Consider the following 16,308-nt stretch of genomic DNA (forward strand, 5'->3'; position numbering starts at 1 on the left):
TAAATTTATCAAAATGAGTTCGGCCAAGTTTCATGTGGCGATGTCTTCTTGGATCAGAGGTATAAAATAAATAGGAGTGGTACCTACTCTTTCTGTTTGACATTTACCAAGTGCATTGTATTCGTAATTTTCCAAAATGGAAAAATAAATCTGTTTTTTATCTGATATTAATGCATTTTAAAATAAAATTATTCATTCATTTTTAAAATAAAATGTTCATATTTAATTTCCTTATTCAGAATGTCTGGACCTGCGCCCCTAGTGTAAATTTATTCGAAAATGAAACGTGACGTACGCGTTTGCGTTTAGTCTCATTTTGTATGGGATTTTGAGTTTCGAAAACGTCCCGCTTGGCGCGCTATTTCTAAAAAAATATGGAATAAATGTATACTAGGGGTACTGAATCCCTTAATACACAGTGTGTCCGAAACCTAAGATCGATCCCCATTGTGTCATTTCCTTTGAATAGACATAAACGGTATTGGGACAGGGTATCGGATTCGATCTGCATGGGAATGGGAACGGTGGATCGGTCTTGCGGGTTTGGGTGAAAAGAGACTTATTTGAGGCTGACAATTTGAACTGCATATTATGTGTTGTGTGCTCTGTTTCTAACAATGTTTAACTGACGTTAGCCCATTAAATTGCTACACTCCACATTGAAATAAATAAAGGTCAGTTGTTTTTTTTTTTATATGTTAATAATGACAAAATGTTCTTGTTTAGTTCATGCTTCTGACTTCGAAAGCCAATCGGGTTATTGTTAAATGCTTAAAAAATCGTGAAATGATTGGATCTTTTCAGGGTTCCGTACCCTAAGGGTCAAACGGGACCCTATTACTGAGACTTCGCTGTCCGTCCGTCCGTCCGTCTGTCACCGGGCTGTATCTTATGAACTTATGAATGTGATAGCTAGACAGTTGGAATTTTCACAGATGATGTATCTCTGTTGCCGCTATAACAATAAATACTAAAAACAGAATAAAATGAATATTTAAAGGGGACTCCCATACAACAAACATATTTTTTTTGCCGTTTTTATAAATAATGGTACGGAACCCTTCGTGCGCGAGTCCGACTCGCACTTGCCCGGTTTTTTGATTTTAGCTTTTTTCTTACTAAGGACGTGTGTTACAGCATAAGTCACTATGAAAGTTTTAAGCAGACAAAATTTGCAACAAATACTATAGTATTATTAACTAACACAAACGGTTAGTAGTTAATAATACTATAGTATTTGTTGCAAATTGTTATTATTGTAGTTGTTGTTGCAAATTGTTGTTATTGTTGTAATTGTTGTTATTTGTTGTAGTTTTTGTTGTTTTGTTAATAATGTGTAAAAATCGTGAAAATTTAAATCCGTGAAATACCTAGTCTACTTTAGAGGTCTTATTATTCTATTAGCATGATACTAGGCCTCTAAAACAGTTAGTAAACAGTCATGAAAAGACCACTTTATTCCTGTCTTTATTCGTTATTGTTCTTCCTTTTCTATCCCAATAAAAAGTAAGTTTTCGTAAGGTAATATTTCAACATGTTTGTTTACCAGTCTAATATTTCAATACCGAAGCGAAAGTTGTGTAATATCCCAACGACTATACATTATCGTAATGCCAGAATAAATCTCTATCAACTGTACCTTACTTATGTGAACCGTGAGGGAAGGTTGAAAGATTGTGGCCATAGTGTAGGGTTAATGACAGTAATCCATCTTATGCTATTAAGGATTTCTTGAGAATTAACGTTCGGGTTTAATATGTCTGTATCTCCGGAAGTTTTTGTTGTTAACATTAACGTTTGGCATTCAAATTCAGAATGAAGTGATTGCTTGGCTCAAAGACCTTTAACTTCAAAGTGGATGTCACATCTACGACATCATAATATTGTTGAAGTGTGAAATATTAACCTTGAATTATATCACATCAATTTGGTTGTCTCTTTCTTCTCTTAAAAGTAATCAACAACAAGATTCTGCAGAAAGAGATGTCAATTGATACGTGATGCCATTCAAGGTCATGTTTTGGTCATCATTACACAGTGACGAGATGGGACATCCAGCTTAATAAAGCAAGCTAAAAAATCTTTAACATATCTCTATCAATTTAAAAAGTATACATCAGTATAAAATATAAAATTAGTGGATAAGACTACACGTCAAATATAATCTACAATAGTCTAACGGTTTCACATAAAAAAATCACACTATCTCTGCCAAAACTGACAGTGTTCAGTTGTATTTAACTTACACAGAAACTAAAAAGGTTATAATTCATTGTATTTGCAAAAGCATTAGAAGGTGGCTAATACTTTTGGTGCATTCTCCATCCGCTACTATTAACGCTTAGTGTACTTTTGCTCGAAGATGTATTACTCGATATAAATATTAATACTCTGAAATGTTTGCTCCAATTCCAACATCTGTCAGTCGATTGGAGAAATAACCACTAGGGGATAGTGAAACAAGGAAATTATGACAGGCTACGCTGTAAAACCTATATCGAATAAATTTACACTAAGGGTACTGTACCACTAGTGTAAATTTATTCGATGGCGTAACGTGACGTACGCTTTTGCGTTAAATCTCATTTTGTATGGAATTTTCAGTTTCCAAAACACTGTTTCTAAATCCCATACAAAATGAGTCTTAACGCAAACGCGTACATCACGTCACGCTATCGAATAAATTTACACTAGGGGTTCTGAGCACTGAAAGCTAAAAGTACGACCCAGATCTAAAAAAAGGTACGGTTTTACCAAATGAAGTACAATTTCATTTATTGTTCCAAAAATCAATAATTCAAATGTCTTTTATTAGAAATTGGTAATTTTATTTTAACTGATAATCCACGAAAACTTCATTTGTACGCAAAATAGTAAAGTACAAAAATACCAAAACAAAAAAGGCATAATTTTTTACACAGACATTGGTATACTTTTTGGATGTGTTACTAGATAGTATTAAATAATAATAAATAAATATTATACGACATTATTACACAAATTGACTAAGTCCCACAGTAAGCTCAATAAGGCTTGTGTTGAGGGTACTTAGACAACGATATATATAATATATAAATATTTATAAATACTTAAATACATAGAAAACACCCATGACTCAGGAACGAATATCCATGCTCATCACACGAATAAATGCCCTTTATTTTGAACCAGAACCAGGATTTGAACCCGGGACCATCAGCTTCGTAGGCAGGGTCACTACCCACTAGGCCAAACCGGTCGTCAGTATTATTACGCCATTTTAGCAAATTTTTAACAGCTCATACGAAAAGAACGTAAAATTGTACTAAAACGTACGAATTAGCCAAAAATAGTAGATTGTACAACAAGGGCATAAAGCGATCCATTTTAACCCGTGGCAGTTTTAAATTGCTTAAGTTATACACTCTGCTTTTCACTTCGATTGCGAGGAAATTGTACAAAAATATCCAATATTTTCGGTTATTTTGCCGTATTTTTTCAAAACTAAAGAAAATCTTACTCGGGCCGGTCGGGGGCGCAACTGTCGGGAGCGCGTCGGTCGGGAACGTGCGTTTGTATGACAGATTTTGGGCTTTATGACTAAATTAATAGGGATAGTAAGAGATGATTTTACTTTAAACTCTAGAATATAATAAGAAATTTTATGCCGCTTACACGCGACTTAAATGTCAATTTTACGAGCATAAGAATTGAAAAGTACGATTTTAGGCTCTGGGCGTGATACGTTTTTAGTACACATGCTGTTCAAAAAGTAGGTAAAATCGTACTAACTTACTTCCATCTTCTCATTGTGCCCGAACCACAGATTAAACTCAGTGTAGTGGAACGGAGCCATAGTAGGTTGAAATATCGGCGACCAGTCGCGGAGCGCCAATAAAAATAAATTTATTTGTGTGTGCTCACCGATACTGGAATGGTCATGAAGTAGGGATAGCGATACTGCTGTTATGTGCAAAGGAGAGCTATTTGAACATGCAATATCTGATTTAAAGGGTGTAGCAGGATAGCCTAGGAAAAATTGCCCCCAGCGATTTTGGGCCGAAACTGTAATCAAACGATGCCTTTTGGGGAGGTTATACTCTGCACAAAGTTTCATCCCTCTGTTACCCCCTGGGGGTGAAAAACACCCGATTAACCCCAAAACTGTTTTAATTATTTTTTCCTAAACTATGAAAGTGACGAATTTCAAATTTCGTACAAATATTAATAAGACTAAAAGCTATGTGCTAAAAAAATATTAACCCCCTAACCATTGAAATTCTTGTAAAAAAAACAAAAATAAAAAAAGAATCAACCTGTATATCAAGTTTGGCTCATGGTACCACACCATTTTTTTTTTCAAAAATGAACCAGTTTATATTCTACATGATACAAAAGTTTCATGGACCTACTCCAGAAGGAACATTGCGAAATTAATATGTATTGGCTCTTTGGTGCGTACTATTCATTGAACTCCCACTAAGAGCCTTGCATTATTAATAAGCAATGGCTTGCGATCGGACCGCTGGCGCTGCTCGTGCCCGATTTGAAAAAGGTGGGGATAAAGAAGTATGAATCAAACTCATTTGTATTTATAAAAACATTTTTAGGGTTCCGTAGTCAACTAGGAACCCTTATAGTTTCGCCATGTCCGCCTGCCTGTCTGTCTGTCTGTCTGTCCGAGGCTTTGCTCCGTGATCGTTAGTGCTAGAATGCTGAAATTTGGCATGGATATATAAACCAATAAAGCCGACAAAGTCGTACAATAAAATCTAAAAATTTAATTTTTTTGAGGGTACCTCCCCTACACGTAAAGTGGGGGTGAATTTTTGTTTTTTGCTTCAATCCTACAGTGTGGGGTATCGTTGGAAAGGTATTTCAAAACTAATAGGGGTCTTCAACAAACATTTTTTGATTAAGTGAATATATTCGGAGATAATCGCTCCGAAAGAAAAAAAAATGTGTCCCCCCCCACCCCTCTAACTTTTGAACCATAGGTCCAAAAAAAATTAATAAATCGTGGAAGTAGAGCTTAAGAAAGACATTAAATGAAAACTATAGCGGATATGATCAGTTTAGCTGTTTTTAAGTTATCGCAAAAAGTTTCCCCTTCATAGTAAAAAGACATACTTTAATTAGGTACTGATTATGCAAATTTGCCTATTTGTTTAACTCACGTGAAAGGTACCGTTTCATCCCTTGGTTAACAATTTACTATACTTTAAGCTCCAGTTTAGCTTATTGTGACGGAAGAGTAACTACGGAACCCTACACTGAGCGTGGCCCGACATGCTCTTGGCCGGTTTTTTTAATTTATTTTGTTTTCGGGTCCGAGACGTTGCGTATTAAGCATGATACGAGCATAATGATTAGTAGCTACGAAATAGTACGTTTATTTTAATTTCGCAATGTTCCTTCTGGAGTAGGTCCATGAAACTTTTATATAATATAGAATATAAATTGGTACATTTTTGAAAAAAAAAAAATGGTGTGTGTACCTTGAGCCAAACTTGAGATCCATGTACAAATGAGTTTGATTCATACTTCTTTATCCCCACCTTTTTCAAATCGGGCACGAGCAGCGGTCCGATCGCAAGCCATTGTTTATAAATAATAACTCCCACTAAGAGCCTTGCTTAGTGGGAGTTCAATGAATAGTACGCACCAAAGAGCCAATACATATTAATTTCGCAATGTTCCTTCTGGAGTAGGTCCATGAAACTTTTGTATCATGTAGAATATAAACTGGTTCATTTTTGAAAAAAAAAAATGGTGTGGTACCATGAGCCAAACTTGATATACAGGTTGATTCTTTTTTTATTTTTGTTTTTTTTACAAGAATTTCAATGGTTAGGGGGTTAATATTTTTTTAGCACATAGCTTTTAGTCTTATTAATATTTGTACGAAATTTGAAATTCGTCACTTTCATAGTTTAGGAAAAAATAATTAAAACAGTTTTGGGGTTAATCGGGTTTTTTTCACCCCCAGGGGGTAACAGAGGGATGAAACTTTGTGCAGAGTATAACCTCCCCAAAAGGCATCGTTTGATTACAGTTTCGCCCCAAAATCGCTGGGGGCAATTTTTCCTAGGCTATCCTGCTACACCCTTTGATACGAGATTCGAACTCGCGACTCTGGGATACCAGTCCGCCGCTCTACCAACTGAGCTACTAAGGCTTACCCGTTGACAGTGAATATTTCCAGCTAAGCTTTGCAGTATCGATATCGTTTACAGACTTTTCTGCTAAATATAATATTAGGTAATTTAAATATGTTTTTTTTGCCAGTTCAAAGTTATACGTGGGCCAATTAAACCCAACAAATTTTACCACGCATTCATGAGGTCATAAGATGCAAAAAAAAAAAAAAAAGTTTTAGTCAAATTTTTTCTGATTTTTGTTTGCGTTTTCTACACACAACCAGCTATTTATTTTTACATCTTGGCGAAAAAAAAAACATTACAACGAATAAGTAAAGTTTTTTGCGAGGTTCCTTTAAAGCTTTAATAATAATAAAATAAATAATAATAAATATTATAGGACATTATTACACAAATTGACTAAGTCCCACGGTAAGCTCAATAAGGCTTGTGTTACACTCTTATTACACTGGAATAAGATGCTATGGGACATATTTTCTGACTGTATTTTCTGAGACTGTACACACCTGGCTTAGCAATTTGCCAAAGAGAATTTTCAAAATTACAAAGTTCCCGTCAACTGTTTCTCGGTTCTTTTTTCTGTACGCTTATAACCTTAAGCACTATTAACCTTCTTACAAATCGTTTCCATTTCTACGACATATTAAATAGACATCGAGTCGATGGAGGAACTCAGCATGATGCTCGATGACTTCAACCGAGTTTCACAACGGGTGGGTTTGAAAATGAATATGGATAAGACGAAACTTATGACAAATGCCAATGTTGTGCCCACCCCAGTCCCAGTCTCTGTTGGGAACTCGGTACTGGAAGTTGTTGACTCGTACGTCTACCGAGGACAAGTAGTCAAATTAGGTAGGTCCAACTTCGAGAAAGAGGTCAACCGCCGAATCCAACTCGGTTGGCCAGCGTTGGGGAAACTACGTAATGTCTTTTCATCCAACATACCTCAGTGCCTCAAGACAAAAGTCTTTAATCAATGTGTGTTACCAGTGTTGACTTACGGCTCCGAAACGTGGTCTTTCACTATCGGCCTCGTCTCAAAACTCAAAGTCGCTCAGCGAGCTATGGAGAGGGCTATGCTCGGAGTTTCTCTACGCGATCGAATCAGAAATGAAGAGATCCGTAGACGAACTAAAGTCAACGACATAGCCCACCGGATTAGCAATGGGCAAGCCACATTGCACGCAGAGAAGATGGCCGATGGGGTCTAAAAGTGCTCGAGTGGAGACCACGGACTAGCAAGCGCAGCGTAGGACGACCACCCACAAGAAGGACAGACGACCTTATTAAAGTCGCCGGAAGACGCTGGATGTGGGTCGCTTCCAACCGGTATATGTGGAGGTCCAAGAAGGAGGCCTATGTTCAGCAGTGGACGTCTAATGGCTAAGATGATGATGATTAAAAAGACATATACACGATGACAATGACTGAATTTTAAATTAAACGGCACGAAAGAGACGATACGGTTAGTCTACTTCGCTTAATTTAACAGTATACTTATAAAATTACTTATGGTCTTATTTTGTGGGGATGAACAGCTGATATTGACTCAATATTCATTTTGCAAAAAAGGGCAATTAGATCAATTTACAACCTGGGGTCGCGCGTGTCACTAAGATAATTTATTTAAAGAAATACATATTCTTTCAATATTTCCCAACGAATGTTGATAAGCCAAAGGCTACATGAAATACAGGAAAACTAACAATAACATCTTGCAGCCTGGCTAAAACAAGGGAGTCGTTCTTGGGAAATTTTATATTCACAAATTCACGCTAACCTCGCTTTCTGTAAAATGGGCTATCTGCAGAAACATCAAGCGATCTACGTGGCAAAAATATAAACTTTCGTGGCGCCAAATTCTCATGATGGTATTTGAAAATAAATTTTAATATAATAAAATAACTAATGTGTTATATTGGATATATGTGAAGTGTGGCGTGATGGAGGAATTAAAAGCGACAGCAGCACAAAAAAGTGGTCTTTAATTCCACTAAATATCTCATTTTCAGCATTTTCCTTGTCTGCTGTCAGAAAATAAAGTGTCCCTAGCCAGAGCGGGTATTCGAATACAGCGAATAATATACTTATTATAACTACTCCTAAACAAGTCAACCTAAGTAAGCAAGTCATGTCGAATCACGATCAAACTTTGGAAGTCGGAACGACGCTCCTGAGCATGCATGATATATGAAGTTTTGTGCAGTGGATTTTATTGTTTAGATTCCAGTTTATATTGAGTTTCTGTTTGAAAATATCAGACGTTTAACAGCAACCATACCTGCCGTCCTATCCAACCTTCCTACCTATAAAATTATATATTAGAGAAGTTTACTTGATTATGGACAACGAAGGTATGGCGTACTCGAAGTAGCATCGCCTTACGGTAGCTGAGATATTTGTTTAGTTGGGATCCGTACCTGAAACAATAAAACATGCTATATAATATGAGTATGAGTAAGACTGAGTATCTTCACATGCGACGTTACAAAACCGGTCGGGCAAACCTGCAGATCTACATGTCGGAGATACTGTGTTTAAAGGGGTGGCCAAATTTAAATACCAAGGCTGTACGATCAACGACAACAATACCGGTGACGAAGAAATTGACATTCGTATTCAGAATGCCTTGCGGTGCGGTGCAGCCCTGCACAAAGTCTTGGTGTCCAGGCTTCTCAGCAGAAAAACTAAGATCCGAATTTACAAGACCGTAATACGACCCATCTTAACATACGGATGTGAGGCCTGGACACTAACTTTGAAGGAGGAAAGCAAGCTTCTGGCTGACAGGAAGATACTTCGCAAAATCCCTGGCCCTACGCAGCGACCCGATGGCAGCTGGAGAATCCGCAAAAACGTTGAAGTCGAACAGATAGTAGCTGAGCCAAATATCATGGGTGTCACAAAGGTGCAAAGGCTGCGGTGGCTCGGTCATCTATGCGAATGGGAGCCGATCGGGCGGTGAAAAGAGCGTTTGAGGGAAAACCGACAGCACGCCGCCTGGTCGGTCGACCTAGGTATCGATGGGCGGATGTGGTGGACACGGATCTGCGCGAGCTCCAGACTCTCCAGTGTTGGAGGCCAAGACACAATTCGAGTCGCTGCGCCAGAGTAAGTATGAGTAAATAAAATTACAAAAAGGATTACTCAAATTGGGCTTGCTGAGGCCGGATTGCATTGACAAGTTTATGATATAGTAAATTAGCAAGCATATTTCCAATTTTCACATACCTAAATATGATTCGCGCTAGAACAGTTTAAGTCAGGACAGAGGCTTCCGACACTTCGATTCTATGGACGGGTGATTACGTTATGTTTTCTATAGAAAACTGTGACGGGCGGCTCGAGCCGAACCCGGACTGTTCTACCGCGTCACTCACTTATTCCAGTTTTTAGCCGTAGTACCATCGTCCACACTGTTAACTGTTCATCGGCGGACCTTATTACAAAAGGCATAAGGTCCACCGATAGACAGCCAAGAGTATTGCTATTTGTTCTTATGTAGAACAATTTAATTCACTTAACTAAAATAAAAAGTTGTAAAACATGGACTTTAAGTAGAAAAAGCGATGAGGTAATTTAGAGTAAGTGTTAAAAACGTCGCCGGCGACCATTAGGACTATTATTCATCCCGTTTGGGAGCCAGTTCATATTTCGCAAGTCTAGTGCTCAGTCTCTGTCTGTGCACAGTAAACCACTTAGATACAGTACGTTAATTGCAGAATCGTCTGAACATTTTTTCAACCGAAAACCACGACAAGGATTCCGATTGTAACATGCGAAATGAATTGAAAGTATGTATGTATGTATATTCTTTATTGTACATAGAAATAAAAACACGAAAAAATACACGTAAATTAAATACAATAAAGTACTACATGAAATGCGCGCCAATCACCAAGACGATCATCAAGATTATATCAAAACCAGTTAAAAACCCTAACGAGTTGTTACATTTGAATTGGGCTTTTGTTCTTGAAATTTTAAGTAACCATTGCGTGATATGTTGTACAGTCAGCATCAAAAGTAGCGGATCAAATAACGCTTCATAAGTATCTACCATTCTGTAACAGCTTAACAAAAAATGATGTCTTTAATATAGAACAACTAAGACTGTAAAAGATATACTTTTGAACTGGAATATTAGAAATTCATCTATTTTTGGAAAAGTTATCCGGAATATCAGATACTTTTGGCGCGTTGTTTCATCCGCTACTTTTGATGCTGACTGTACAACAACACTAACTCACTTTGTAAATAACCTAGTAGTGGGTATATTTCGTCTGAAGGTATAAAAACGGCGGTATAAAGTTGGCCATTTTTCAACGTTCATTATTCCATAATAACGACGGTTTTAGTGACTGTTGTGAAACACTACTTCAGGCTTGATGGTACCGTTCGGATTGAGACTGCAACCCAGTATTGCAGTCAACTATTTACTGCAGGAAACGTCAAATTTAGTATAAATGTCACGATAAAATGACCTTTTTGATATTTCCTGCAGTACTGCAGCAGTATTTCAGCGCGACTTTACTGCCGCCAATTTGAAATTCAATGTCGCTGCCCGAATTATTAACATTTGCGGCAGTAATGCAGCCGGCAATAAAGTTGCGCTGCAATAATACTATAGGGTATCTGGGAGTATATAATAAGAAATGCGGAAGTACTTAATTAAGACGTGTATTTTACCAATCACGACCGGGAGACAACTGAGGAGCGAGCTATGCGTCGGGCCTTCCGTAGCCGCGCGGAATGCTGACAACGCATAGCAGTCCCTATAGTCGTCCCCCCCAAAAAAAATTTTTACAAAAAATTTCCAAAAATAACCTTAAACTAAAGATATCTAATTATGTTTTTAAATTGTCAAACAATGTGAAAGAAAACCAATAAATGAATCTAATTTATTTTTTAATTTTATTGTGTCTGTTACCACTTATCAATTTTAAATTATATCTGACTGTACTTTTAATTTATATAAAAATGTGCCTCGTAAACAATACCGCGCTGCTCCTACCTGGAATTCAAGAGCGAGCGATAACAGAACACAATGTAACATGATTACTTACGTTTATTAAGTACAATGTTGTAATAAAGTTGACTCTAGAATAGGTACAATGAATTGTAGGTAAGTACTCAATACCAATCTAAAAATAGAATTTCATTGGCTTAAAACTAAAATGATTTTAGCACAATAATTTTGACACTTATACACACAATAATAATCCGCACTGCACTTTAAACTTTTAAAAATATTTGTTGAGGCTGACTTGAAGTGGCCTTAACTCCTGAAGTCAACTGATCCTGTGCCAGGACCTGGACTCGTCTGGTGAACCATTTGTTCATCTTCCTTTTGCAACTACTATAAAAGTAGTACAGCAAAAATACTAGTAGAATTATAACAATTACTACTAAAACAATACTAAATGTATTCAACTGGGTAGCTATCCCGGAAACGTTAATTGATGCTTCTGCCGTCAACGTACTTGATTTATCTGTATTATCCGAATCTTTCTTGCTACCGTAGTTACCCATAATTAGTTAGGTATTATATGTTTCGCTGCTTAAAGTGAAGTGCAAATTGTTCTGAATATTTTCTAATAAAATCATGCAATCTAAATTACATGTTGTTACATTAAAATACTTAATTGCAAAAATATAACCTACTAACTCTGATTAAGTTTATTCATCACAAAATCGAACAGATTTCTTAACCATCCGACCACTACGCGTCACATAGGGTGCGACGCTAGGCATAGGCGGAGCGATTCCGCTACTCGCTTGTGGTGTACTTGGAGTAATTATTTTTTGTGATGAATTCACTTTTTCATTTAGTAAATACGCAGGTTTTAACCTGTCAATTGACATATTTACTTCACGGTCTTCCAATTGAATTTTGAAAACCTTGTCATTCCTTGAAATTACTTTATATGGCCCTTCGTAAGGCGTTTGTAAGGATGTTTTTACAATTCGACGAACAAATACATAACTACAAGTTTTAAGGTCAGGACTAACAAAGAATTTGTTATTACTACTATGATGACAATATGGTCTCGGTGTCAAATTCCGTATTTTCTCTTTAATTTTACTTAACATGGAATGTGGTTCAGTTACATTTCTATCGACATTACAAAAAAATTCGGCTGGTAAACGTATGGAACAACCATAAACCAATTGAGCGGCACTAACACCAGTATCCAATCTAGGTACTGTACGGAGACCTAATAAAACGGTGTTTAGCTCAGTAACCCATGAGGTACTATTAATACGCGCTTGCAACGCTGCTTTCAAAGATCTATGCCAGCGTTCAAGGACAGAATTACTCTCCGGGTGGTATGGTGTAGTTCTAAGCTTTTCCGTTCCTATGTACTTCATTAACTGTCGGAAAAGGTTACTTTCAAATTGTTTACCTTGATCACTAGTTAAAGTAACTGGACACCCGAATCGAACTATCCAACCGTCATATATTGTTTGTGCTACTGTTTCTGCCGATATGTCCTGTAATGGGAACGCTTCAGGCCAACCGGTGGCACGGTCTATTATAGTAAGCAAATACCTACAACCTTCAGATGACGTTGGTAAAGGTCCGACCAAATCTACATGTATGTGCTCGAATCTGTCTACCTCTGGATACTTACCTGGAGTCGATTTGGTGTGTCGCGCGACCTTGGATTTCTGGCATGCAACGCAGGTTTTGGCCCAAAGACCTACATCTTTGTTCATGTTTGTCCAGAAAAACCTGTTAGAAACCATCTTACGTGACGTTCGTACACCTGGATGACTTAAATTATGAACACTTTTGAAAACATCGCGACGAAATTGCTCAGGAATGTACGGTCTCGCATTACCTGTAGATAATTCACAGTAAACAGTATAAGTGCAATTAGGCAACATTATCTCTTTAAATTGTAATTTATCATTTTGCAATAAAGTTTTTAACTCGTCATCATTTTTCTGTGCCTTCGATAACATGAAATAATCGATCGCAATATTTTGAAGAGCAACAGTCTCTATTCTAGATAATGCATCGGCAACTACGTTGTCCTTACCCTGTATATGTCTTATATCAGTAGTGAACTCACTTATGAAAAGTAACTGTCTTGTTCGTCTAGGAATCTCTTTGTTACTGTCGCTATTCAATTTACTAAAAGCATATATCAAAGGTTTATGATCTGTAAATATAATTAGTTCTCTGCCTTCATGCAGATACCTAAAATGTTGTACAGACAAATAAATAGCTAGTAGTTCTTTATCGTAAGTACTGTATTTCATTTGTGCAGAAGTTAGCTTCTTAGAAAAATAAGCTAAGGGTTTCCAATTACCGTCAACATATTGTTGTATAACAGAACCAACGCACGTGTTGCTAGAGTCTGCAAATAAAGAAATAGGTACCGTGGCAAGTGGGTATGCTAGCATAGCAGCATTTTCTAAGCTAATCTTACATTGTCGGAACGCTTCGTCAGCTTCCTGTGTCCACACTATAGGTGTTTTGTCGTTGCGTTTAGCTTTGTGAATGTACCTAAGTAATAATTCTTGATGTTGTACAGCGTGTGGCAAATGTGGTCTATAAAAGTTAATCATGCCTAAAAATGTTCGCAACTGATTAACTGTTTGCGGTTTAGGATAGTCTTTAATAGCTTGAACCTTACTTTCCAGTGGTCTAAAACCTTCAGTTGATATCTCGTAACCTAGGAATTCTAATTTCTTCTCTTTAAACGTACATTTCTGTAGATTGATGGTGATACCAAATTCGCTAAGCCTTTTAAATAATTGTTCGAGATGACCGTCGTGTTCTTCCTCTGAGAGAGAAGCAACAAGTATGTCATCTAAATAACAATACACAAAATCAAAATCTCTTAAAACGGTGTTATTCATAAAACGCTGGAAAGTCTGGCAAGCGTTTCTTAGGCCGAAACTCATTCTAGGAAACTCGTACAACCCAAACGGAGTCGTAATGGCCGTCTTCTCCACGTCTTCAGGATGTACCATGATGTTATGATAAGCTCTACGAATATCTACACAAGAAAATATGGACTTACCTGCTAGTAGATAGGTGAAGTCGTGTACTCTCGCAATAGGGTAACGATCCGGTTTCGTGACCGCGTTCAGAGCTCTGTAATCGCCACACGGACGAATCTCTCCATCTTTTTAGGAACAATATGCAAAGGACTAGACCACGGACTCTTAGATGGCCTGCAAATGCCCATCTCCACCATTGTTTGAAAATTCCTTTTTTGCTTTTTCGTACCTATCAGGAGGCAGCGGTCTAGTTCTTTGATGTATCGGAGGCCCTGTCGTCTCTATATGATGATAAATATTGTGTTTAGGTGCCTCGATAAACGACAACGGCTTTAAAAGTTCTGGGTACTTGTGCAACAAATGATATGCCTTATTATCCGTACTAATTAAATTAATTGATGAGTCAGTATGGTTTATGATCGTACCAATTACATAAATACTTGTCAAATTATCAACTAACTTTTTGCCATACAAATCCACAATGAGTCTATAATTATGCAAAAAATCTGCTCCAATAATAGGTTGTTTAACATCACATACAATAAAATTCCACTTAAAAGTACGTCTCAAATTCAAATTTAACGTTAATGTGACGTATCCATATGACTTAATCTCGGTGTTATTCGCGGCGTATAACTTGCAATTTTTAACGGATTGTAAAGAGTCTTTCGCAAATTTAAAGTTTTTTGGAATCACACTCACATTTGCGCCTGTATCGACCAAAAATTTAAAACCAGAGTTTCTATCTATTACACTAAGGCGATAATTATTTACCAAGGTGCAGGGTTCCGCCGAAAACGTCTGCACAGTGTCTAGTTTCCCGTCGGCGACTGTCCTTTCCAGCTGCATGGCTGCACGCACTTATTGGCCTTGGTCTTGTATCGGTAATGGTAGAAACACAACCAATCAGGGCTGTTAGGGGTCCTCCCAGAGCGGCTGTTGTTGCGTGAGCGACTACGTGCTCGTCCCTGGCTGCGGTTCCTCCTTCGGCTCCTACCTCGTCCACTAGAGCTGGCTAATTCACTGATGCGGCTGTTAATCTTCGCTAATTCCGCCGTTATAAAATCATTCGATGAACTTTGGCGCGATGTTGTCTGAATTGAGGCGACTTCATTCGGTTTAAACGTCTCCATGACCTTGTCGGCAATACTTGCAAGGGTTTCTAAGTTTTTTGAATCTGCTGACGCTACGACTGCCCTTACCGATGGTGGTAGATGACCTTGCCAAAAATAGATTAAAGTGTCGTCCGGAATTTTATCACACGCAAGGTCACGCATTCTCCTCATTAGCTGAGATGGTCGTTGCTCACCCAATTCCATGTCTGACATCAATTGCTGTAACCTCTTCGCTTCTGTCTCCTCGTAAACACTAAGCAATCTGGCCTTCAGAGTATCGAATTTGTTCTCACTAGGCGGCTTCTCAAGGATATCCGCAACTTGCTGAATTGCTTGCTTTCCTAATTTTGCGATGACCATATTGTAGTTTGATTGATCACCTGCCTTCTGTTGTGCTAAAATAGCTTCCACCTGCAAAAACCATAGTCGCGGCTGGTCCTGCCAAAAATCAGGTATCTTTGCAGCTAATGATATAGCGGATAATTCAATAGTTGTTGTTTGTGGGGTTGGTGGTGTCGGAGACATTCTGCTACACCTCTTAAATTTGCTTCCGATGACCCTGGAGCCGGGGAGTTGTCTGCCCGATAGCACACGCAAACACACGCGCACTCAAGACGATTACGAATTTAACTCAACCAGATCCCCATAAAATAATTATTACTTAAGTCTGTATGCAAAATAATATTATAATTCACTGCCGTAAAAGTTCAAGGTGCACTCAATTAATGTTCATTCGGGGTCACCACTATAGGGTATCTGGGAGTATATAATAAGAAATGCGGAAGTACTTAATTAAGACGTGTATTTTACCAATCACGACCGGGAGACAACTGAGGAGCGAGCTATGCGTCGGGCCTTCCGTAGCCGCGCGGAATGCTGACAACGCATAGCAGTCCCTATAAATACTATTATTGCAGAGACGAAGGCTATTGGGAAGACTTGGAGCGAACTCAAGAACGAAGCTCAAGACCGATCCAGATGGCGATGGCGGCGCACTGTAGATTCCCTCTGCCCCATGTAGGTGACATAGGACA

General features: G+C 38.0%; 2 protein-coding genes across 2 annotated transcripts in view; both read right to left on the minus strand.

The window, feature by feature from the left end:
• Positions 1-16,308, minus strand: part of LOC133518387 (neuroligin-1-like) — a 327,316-nt gene that overhangs the window by 111,483 nt on the left and 199,525 nt on the right. The window lies entirely within an intron of this gene.
• LOC133518360 (uncharacterized) lies at positions 14,559-16,178 on the minus strand. Its single transcript, XM_061852033.1, has one exon. It carries the CDS (start codon positions 15,797-15,799, stop codon positions 14,972-14,974), a length of 828 nt encoding a protein of 275 aa, XP_061708017.1. The 5' UTR covers positions 15,800-16,178; the 3' UTR covers positions 14,559-14,971.

Source organism: Cydia pomonella, chromosome 5, assembly GCF_033807575.1.
Source record: "Cydia pomonella isolate Wapato2018A chromosome 5, ilCydPomo1, whole genome shotgun sequence".
NCBI lineage: Eukaryota > Metazoa > Arthropoda > Insecta > Lepidoptera > Tortricidae > Cydia > Cydia pomonella.

Excerpts from the sequence above, each read along its gene's own strand:
- LOC133518360 (XM_061852033.1), bottom strand. The coding sequence starts at position 15,799 with ATGTCTCCGACACCACCAACCCCACAAACAACAACTATTGAATTATCC.